The 9,750-nt window shown below is 40.7% G+C and overlaps 2 protein-coding genes across 2 annotated transcripts in view; one reads left to right on the top strand and one right to left on the bottom strand.

The window, feature by feature from the left end:
• The window catches only part of CPQ (carboxypeptidase Q), a 454,642-nt gene that overhangs the window by 59,538 nt on the left and 385,354 nt on the right, over positions 1-9,750 (bottom strand). The window lies entirely within an intron of this gene.
• On the top strand, positions 2,449-3,198 carry LOC113633349 (60S ribosomal protein L7-like 1). The gene is given in 2 exon segments (XM_027131465.1): positions 2,449-2,493; positions 2,495-3,198. Coding segments are annotated over 2 exon segments (744 nt in total). The 3' UTR covers positions 3,194-3,198.

Raw genomic sequence — 9,750 nt, 5'->3', positions numbered from 1 at the left:
ACACACACACACACACACACACACACACACACACACACACACACACACCCATAATAAGGGAAAGCAAAAGGGAATGATTAGTTCCTTTACAAGATACATAAACACATTAGCAGGCAAAATTAAACTCTTTAGTTCCAGGACACGCTTTGTAAATGTCCCTGAAGGCCTGTGACCAGAGGCACAAGGAAGCACATGCCATGACAGGAATGGCATCACATGTGCCTCTGTAATTGTCAACAGATGTAGCCAACAGAGTAGAAGCACAGCTTCCACTTAACACACGCTTTTTGGTGACTGACAGGCTGGAGTCTTAGAAAAATGAAGGTTTGATGAATGAGGCATCCTGCTTAATTGTGTTAAGCTGTTTAGTTCCAATTTTCATAAACAGATTCAAGAGTTGAGAAATGGGAAACCTCTTCCTGATTCTCTCAAGAAAAAAGAACGGGAGGGACAGGAAGGAAATGAAAGAGAGAAGCACAAGATCACGTTGCCACGGGATACTTAAATGACTTAAATCAGGCATTTATGTGGTTGTATTAGCAGAAATTGAAATAAAATTGTACCAAGACCGGATGTTAAAAAGTACTAAGAAAATACATTCCTTCACTGCTGAGATCTCATCAATTTGCTCCCTACATTTTAGTCATGTCAAAGTAACAATCTTTTGAACAATTTAAAATCCATAGCTGACCTTTACTCATGTTTGTTTGATATAGGCAATTCTGTGCTAGTTAATCTCTTGCTCCTGAAAGGCAGAGGTAATCTCATTCTCCTTCGTTTGAATCATCTCTGCTTTATACCAAAAGCAGTTTTCACTTCTGGAAAAATATGGGCTTTAGGTTATGGAGTCTTAACACTAGTATAAGCTTAGAAAGGTAATTCCCCCATTTTTAGGTCAGAGAAGATGCCTACTATATACATATTTTTGGTGCGTACTATCTGAATATCACTGTCTGGGATGAGGCAATGCCAACAGAGAATACCCAGTCGGTCCACAGCACAGAATCTACTGTGATTTTCCCAACTGAGTTGGATGTGATGAATTACTTGGTTCTTCTGTGCTTAACAGGCTGTAAAGATGTTAAGTCTTGAGTTTTGAGCTGCATAAGGTCATAGTTCAGCCTCTAAGGGGACAGCTGGCTTGAGAGAATGAAGGCACCATGAAAGAAGGTGTAATAAGCACCAGAGAGAGAGAGTACGTGTCCTAACAGCATCCCATTGCTGGAGTCCGTAAGACCCAATCCAGCCCTACTCTTCTTGTGGCTCGCTCAGATTCTCCATTTTGCTCCAGGCTGTCTGAGTTAGATTTCTGTCACTTAGTACTGAAGGAGTCTGGACTAATACAGAAATTATGCTTTAATAACTGAAATAATAACAGTGGCTTCTTGAGAGTTAACTTTGTGCCAAGTATTTCACTCAGATTGTCTATTTTTTTCTTGAATATAATCACACAAGGCGGGTATCACCCTTTTATTTACGAAGAAATTGAAGTTCTGAGAGGTTAAATGACTTTCTTAAGGTCACACAGCTAGAGAGTGGTAGAGCAAGATTTTGAATCCATTTCTGCTTGACTTCTAAATCCATGCTCTTAACATCTAGGCTATGTTTTACCCCAAAATGGTTTTCAAGTCTGGCTGTATATTGCAGTCTCCTGGGGGGCTTCTAAAAACAGGTGTGCTCAAGCCCTCTCTCTGGCCCCAAGTTTGCACAAGTCCAGCAGGCACCTTTCACATGGAACACAATGGACTTGTGCTCTGGGAGGTTGCGGGCCCTGAGGGATGAATATGTTCTATGGTAAACGTACTCCCTGAACTTGTGCAACTGTTGTGACCCTGCAGCCAGACCAGTTAAATCTGAATCTTTGGAGATGGGGTGTTAGTGCTGATATATTTTTAGAAGCCTCCAGGTGATTTTAAAGTTCAGTCAAGGGTGTGAACCACAACTGTAACCTGAACACATATCTGGGTCTACACCAATACAAGATGAGAAATTACAGCAATTGAAGCTAACATATTAAATGACTACAGTTATTTCGGATAAAATCTTCGGTCAGGAATAGTGAGTGTGGAATCACTGACCCCTTCATCTGTGCTTTGCACTGCAGTGTTGACTAAAGATATTAAAATGATATCTATGAGTACCTTCATTCTTTAAATATGGCATCAATGATACTTAATAAACTATTTCTGCAAAAAATGTGGATTTTCTATAGATGTGTCCAGCAAACATTTCCACTTAGGTTTAAACCTTCCATAACTGGGTAGTTTTGGGTATTGATGAAAGCCATGCCTATCTCTACATAGGATTCTGTTCTCTCAATTGTCAGGAGACTATTTCAGCCATTACAACAAGAAGGAAGGAAGGAAGGAAGGAAGGAAGGAAGGAAAGGGAAAGAGAGAGAGAGAGAGAGAGAGAGAGAGAGAGAGAGAGAGAGAGTGAGTTGGAAAGATGGCAGAGGAAGAGGCAAGAAAAAAGATCCCTTTGGTTTCAGAAAAATCTCCTGAAAAAGAGGAAGGCTTATCAGGGCCTGAAAGCCACCCAGGCAAAGCAGGCGCTTTTGCAAAGGAAGGAGCAGAGGAAAGGAAAAGAGATCAAGTTTAAGCGACTAGAATGGTTCCTACATGATTCCTGGCGGCAACTACGTGACAGGGTGCGACTCAGACAACTAGAAGTGAAACCTCATGGCTTAGAAGCGCCAGATAAACATTGCTTGGCCTTTGTTGTGCGCATCGAAAGGATTAATGGGGTGAGTTTACTGGTGCAGAGGACCATTGCAAGACTTCGCCTGAATAAGATTTTCAGTGGTGTCTTTATGCAAGTAACCCCTCAAACCATAAACATGCTTTGTATAGTGGAAACTTATGTGACCTGGGGATTTCCAAATCTGAAGTCTGTTCGGGAACTCATCTTGAAACGTGGACAAGCCAAGGTCAAGAATAAAATCATCCCTCTGACAGACAACACAGTGATTGAGGAGCACCTGGGGAAGTTTGGTGTCATTTGCTTGGAAGACCTCATTCACGAAATTGCCTTTCCGGGGAAGAATTTTCAGGTGATCTCAGGGTTCTTGCGCCCTTTCCAACTCTCAGTGGCCTGTCACGCTACCAAAAATAGAGTGGGCTTCCTTAAGGAAGTGGACTCACCTGGCTGTCAAGGTGAATGCATCTATCAGCTCATCCAGCAGCTGAACTAAACCCAACATATCTGTGCATGTGGACGCATGTGTTTTTGTTTTATGGAATTGTTATCCAGTATCTTCAAGGAAGATTACTTTCTGCTGTATCTTCAGAAACTGGAGGGGAAGGGTCAGGGAAAAGATGGTGATGTTCAGGGCAGGCACTTTTCATCCCACTTCAGTTCCAAGAAAACGTTCCTGTGTGTTTTCTGCAAAGACTGCAGTCCACCTCTAAAACCAGCAAAGGACTTGTGCCATGGAGGAGGGAGTCCTGTTTTACCACACCTATCCTGGGATTTAATGTTGGTGAACGAATGAATACCCACACATGAATACAAGACAGGCCCAGGGGCATATTGAACCTGGGGTATCCAAAGGCCTTGTTTTGGAAAGAACTTGAAATACAATTAGAAAGAAGTGCATTAAAAAAAAGAAAGAAAGGAGGGAGGGAAGGAAGGAAGGAAGGAAGGAAGGAAAGAAAGAAAGAAGGAGAAGGAGAGGGAGGGACAGATAGAGGGAGAGAAGAAGGAAGGGGAAGGGAGGAAGGAGGGAGAAGGGAGGAAGGAGGGAGAAGGGAGGGAGGAGGGAGGAAGGAGGGAGAAGGGAGGGAGGAGGGAGGAAGGAAGGAAGAAAGGAAAGAATACTGAGGACACACTTCATAATTAGTCCTATTACAGGCAACAGCTTGCCAGATTACAAGCGATCCACAACTAATAGATTTCACAGATCTCAACCATATTTGATTTATGCATTACGAACTGGAAGGACAATTAAGATAGCAAATGTCATACTGTAAAAGAAAGTTTAGTTACCATGAATTATGCAATCTCACACTTTCCTATAAAAACGAGATAATAGGGAGACTTAATTCACGGTGTTAGAAATTCCCATGAGGGAAATGTACAAGAATATCAGGTTAAGTAGTCATTTTTGAACTTTAATACTGAGCAAAGGAAGGATCTTAAGCCAATGAAAGTACCCAGACTAAGGAGTCTATCATACACAATTGAGATACAACTCATTTCTATAGTAAAAAGTCCTTACCCAATCAGAACTCAATTTTACCAAAATCTCTTGAATTGTGATGCTTTTCCTGTTTTTCCCATAATCCTATGCTTATTAAAGTAATTAAATTGATAAGCATATTTTTAGTAGAGCTCTTGTAAGAAACTGATGAGTTGTCACAATACGTGAAGACTTCTTTGACTCAAAGAAGGTTCAACAAGCAGATTATGTCCAATTACAGTAAGACTTCATTGTTAATATCTGAGAACCCCAGCAACCCCTGCCAATCACAGTGCAATACCTTATGGGACTATTCCAAGTCTCTCCAACTGTACAGTTTAATTTGGCAAAACATCAAGTAGCAAAACATCCAAAAAAGTGCAATTTTAGCAAGAAATTGCCAGAAGACATGCAGACCAGCCCACAAGATGTGCAGATCTATGAAGCTGGTTTTTGTCTTGAGTCTCTCAAAGGAGGATGCTGTGCGTTAGATGAAGCCTACTCAGTGGCTGGGATTGAGCCCCATCACGTCTCACTCCTGTTCAGAACTTTCAAAAGTTTCTGGCTGTCTCAAATTCTTTGAATCACGTTCAGGGTCCAACTGGAGTCCCAAGGGACCTTTTCAGTTTTAGCTCTGTTTCCCTATATTAAACTAAACTTTGGCCAAACCAGACTACTCATCATTTCAAGAACCTGTTGAACTTTCTTGCCTGTGCAATTCTGTGTATCTCCATCTTTTCATGTGCAATGCAGTCCCTCTCCATCCAATAAAATGCTGCTCTTTCTCGAAAATCAGGTGAAATGCCACCTCTCTTGTGATGCCCCGTGATTTTAATTCCTCTCTTCCTTGAACTCCTACGGTGCTTTGTTCTTCCTGTGTCTAAACCCTCCATTAACTCCTTGAGGACAGAGAGTGAACCTTGTATATGACACTGGAATAAAACAGGCCCATATGTTAATTCTGGCTTTTCCACTTAATATCTTTGTGACTTTGGACAAAGGAAACTCCCTGAGCTCCAACTGACTCATCTGAAAATTGGTTACAGACTACTACTGTATGCTTTAAAAGGTTCTTATAAAATTATATAAGATAATGTATGTAAAGCAGCTAAAATAATACTTGACATACAAAAGACGCTCAACACGTATTAAATTCCCTCTTTATTCCCCTTGTCTGAATGTCATGTAGTACTTACTAGATATTTCTTGAATGAATGAATGAATGAATGAATGAAACTGAGTCAGACCTAATAAGAAAGCACAGGCAATGTATGTGTTGAGGATCCAACTATGACACTCCAAGGTAATTATTTTAATAAGTCTTACAACTAGTCCTGTCTGTAACCTTTTTCTCGCTTTATAAAGAAAAATTATAAATAAGCATTTAAACATTTTAGAAATCACTAGTTTCAGATTTTAAGACAAAAATATGAAAGATGGAAATGATATTTCATTCAGGGTAACTTGCATTAACAGAAATGTGTACATCTCTAATGGAATATATAACATATCCTAAAGACATAAAAAGAACCTGCAATAAACCATTTTCAATAATCACGCTGTTGTTGGTTGTGTGGTGGTGTTATTCTGAGACTACCGTGTGTGCTGTGGGAGAAAGCAAGTGAGTGGTTATGCTGTTGCACTAAGAACCAGGATTTCTGGCAAAGGAAGAAGGAGACACAGACATGACACCAGTGAGGTAAAGAGCAGCTTTGGAGTCCTCAACCTGAACTGGAAATATATAATTCACAATACCTTCTTTTTAAAATTAATTAATTAATTAATTATTTTGGGGCTGCGTTGGGTCTTTGTTGTGGTGTGTGGGCTTCTCATTGCGGTGGCTTCTCTTGTTGCGGAGCACGGGCTCTAGGCGCACGGGCTTCAGTAGTTGTGGTACGTGGGCTCAGTAGTTGTGGCTCGCGGGCTCTAGAGCGCAGGCTCAGTAGTTGTGATGCAAGGGCTTAGTTGCTCCGCGGCATGTGGGATCTTCCCGGGCCAGGGCTCAAACCCATGTCCCCTGCATTGGCAGGTGGATTCTTAACCATTGCGTCACCAGGGAAGTCCCCACAATATCTTTTTTCTTAAGAGAAAAAGAAATTCTAGTTCTATCCGCTAAAAAGACTTAGAAACAATGACCAACCCAGTAGCAATAAGCATACTTAGTGTTCAGACTGTGGGCTCTAAATACAGTGACCTAGTAGAGGAAAGTGGAGCTCTTTGGAGAAATAGCTGATTCCATCTGGGGCAGGAAATACACGAGATAGCCTGGAACACTGTCACATCAGAAAGCTAGGACACTACCAGTGACTACAAGGGCATTTCAAAAGAACTCAGGAACCAGTTTAAAGAGGCTCTCATTGGCCAAAAATAGGACAATTTTGAGCATAAATAAGCATAATTACTACAACAGAATGAAGCACAGCTATATTTTTTAAATCCATTAGTAAATTATGATGGTAAAAATTAGCCCAATCAGTTATCTTTGGAGGGTACTAGGGAATCAACTAATAATTTTAAAAATAGGTAAATAAAGGGAAAGAATGAAACATATGTCCTACTTTTCTTACACGAAAGTACCTCCGAGTAACCAGATAGTCAATGGGGAGAGAGTTCTTTTTATAGAATTATTTCAACTAATAATCAAAGCTACCATTTTGAAACCCCCAATGAAATAACAGATCTCGGCAATAATCTTCAATGACAGTTAATATCATAAAAAGAGAGAAAACTAGACATCACTCATAACGGAAATAAACATCGATACCTAAGAAGTATTCTTGCCCCTGAAAATTAAAAAAACAAAATCAAACCTGAATCAGATCAAGCCTCTAGAATTAACTACCAATTAACAGAAATATAAGAGAGTGGGAACATGTTAAATGATTCCATAGAAAAGGGATTATCTAAATCCAGACTATAGGAAATCCCATGGAACAAAGTACTTGGTTTCTGTAACAAACAAGCAGCAGAAAGAAGAAAAATGAAGGTGGAACCTATGGATTAGAAGAGACTTGGGAGACATCAACCACATCCACCAATTGCATTGTTTGACCCTTACTGGAATCCTGTTTTACACAAGAAAATTGTGAAGGAAAATGCAGCTTGGAGGAAACTGGAAACATTTGAAAACTGGCGATATATTGGATATGATATTAAGAGATTATTGTAAAATATTTTAGGAGGAATAATATATGACTACAATATTATTATTCCTCCTAATATATATATAAAATATATACATCTCCTTACCTTTTAGAGATACATTAAAATATTTACAAAGGAGGAATGCCCACCAGGAATGCCCTTCTCGCCCCTTCTGTCCCTTCTGACACTACAAATCCTTCAGTTTCCAGCTCAGTTCACCTCTTCCAGGCCTTTCCTTTCTTCTACCCTATGAGTTCCTACCGCTTTCTGCATGTGTTATTTATCTTGGTGCTGTACCAAAACTTCCTTTTTCTGTGACTTAATTCTTTTGTATGTTCATCTTAAAATCAAATACATCTACTCAGTAAACATTTATTGGACACCTATTATGTTCCAGGTAATAATAGGTATTGGGTGTTTAAGGGTGAATAAAATACTCTCTTGGTTTTCAATACAGTTAAGGAGATAAAATACAAAGTATATTAACTTTAAAGTGAAAATGTGGGCTTTAAATAACAGATTGGGCAACAACAGAAGACACTTCAGAAGGCAGTGCATGACTAACTGCCCGATGGTAGAAACAGTGCCCTCTCCTTCTAGGCCATTGTCAGTCATACTACAGGGTATGAGCCCAGCCTGCTTTGGTCAAGATACCCAATGGCTTCTCTGGAGCTGCAGCAGGCCTACTGCAAGAGGAAAGAACATGAGAAGCTTATTCTGTTAGCTGTTATTATTAGCTGTTCTGATGCGCAGTTCCCAATAGCGTGGTATTGACGTGGATGTTACACACACCTATCTAGCATACAGCAGATGATGAGCATTGAAGCAAGAGCTCTGACTCACCTGCGTGAGCGGTGAGAGGCAGCCACCTGCTATGATACTCTGCATTACCCTTATCACTCTCTAATGTTTTCCTCCATTCTTGATTTCTTTGTTATAGTTTGTCTCCTCCTACTGTCCTCTCCCCACTCCCCACTACAATGTAAACTCCATAAGGGCAGAGAGCTGGTAAGTCTTTTTCATGCTCTATCTTCAGTGTGTAGAGTGCCTGGTTTACAGTAGGCACTCAAGACATGCTTGCTGATTGGATGAAACTGCTAGGCTATTTAAATAAGGGCTATAGTCGCAAACCAGGAAGTGCCTTTTCATGTTCCCAGTGGGGTGAGGTCTACTCACCATGCAGCATCAACCTCTCCAACATCACTAGCACAGAGTTTTTTCACCATCAAGGAGGCATCTTTTAATTAGCGACAGCAGGGGACATAGAACTAGTGTATGGCACTATTCCATCTGGTGACTGGAAAACGTATGAGTCCTGGGTCCAGAGGTTGAACCTTCAATTTACTCTACATTCCTGCTTGTGTCCTGATCTTCTCCTTTCTTGGAAAATTTTAAAAGAAAGGCCTTTGGAGATGTAGAAGTGAAAAGGTTTCATTTAGTTCTGCTTAATGCCATGTAAGGTATCAGAAAGACGCAAGAAGGAAGTTCTGAGTAATCTGCGTATTTGGTACTTCACTATGGAGTCCGAGATATTATGAAAAGATGAAAGAAATTAAAATGTGATTTTAAAAACAATTCAAGATACAAGAAAAGAGGACAGCTCAGTGAAGCAAAGTTATTACTAAAGTAATCACAACTTACGTTATGGCATTACAGCTTACAAACCTCTCTCACATCATCTAAATCTTCCTGCAAACCTAGACATTACTGATTCAGCATTTGATTCAGGACGTTTTGTCAAGGGCCAGGCGCTTCTCCTTAGGTGCTGGAAACTATGAGACATTCACAATCAATCACAATTCTAAGGGTAAGTGCCGTGAGGAGAGGCAAACAGGGGGTTATGGGAACATAACTCAAGGTTCACTCACCCAGACCGCTGGGGATCAAAGAAGGCTTGTGAGAGGAGAAATAGGTGCTGAATCATGGATGAGTAGGAATTAGCTGGAGAAGAAGACAGAACAGGGCAGGTCCAATGGCTAGGAAGCTGAGAACACAGGGTGCACCGGAACCTCAATTAATGAAACTTGTATGAGTAAGAGATGGATAGAGAGCAGTGGGGCAGCCACGAGAGGCAAGGCTGTACATTAGCCCAGGGTGGAACCAGAAGGACCTTGAATTCCATGCTAAACAGAGACCTGACACTGAAGACGATGGGGAGACACTGAAGGACTTCAAGCAACGAGGAGAGATGATCAGATATGCCGCTACTCTTAGTTGCTTATCAGTGGGAAGCCTCATCTCCTTCCTAAAGAATCCCAGCTTTTCTCACACATCAGGAGGCTACATTTTCAGCAGAGACTGAGCTCTACCCTAGACCCAGGAAGTAAAATTCAATCAATATAATCCAATTTTGGTAATTCTACTCCATTGCCACCAACACGGCCAATGAAATTGAGGAAAAATCTGCTTCGGGGCTTCTGGATGCG

The sequence above is a fragment of the Aethalodelphis obliquidens genome, unplaced genomic scaffold (genome assembly GCF_003676395.1).
Source record: "Aethalodelphis obliquidens isolate GAN/ISIS:26980383/991018 unplaced genomic scaffold, ASM367639v1 scaffold39, whole genome shotgun sequence".
NCBI lineage: Eukaryota > Metazoa > Chordata > Mammalia > Artiodactyla > Delphinidae > Aethalodelphis > Aethalodelphis obliquidens.
The sequence above is the reverse complement of the archived record's forward strand: the minus strand, read 5'-3'. Positions and strand labels throughout refer to the sequence as shown.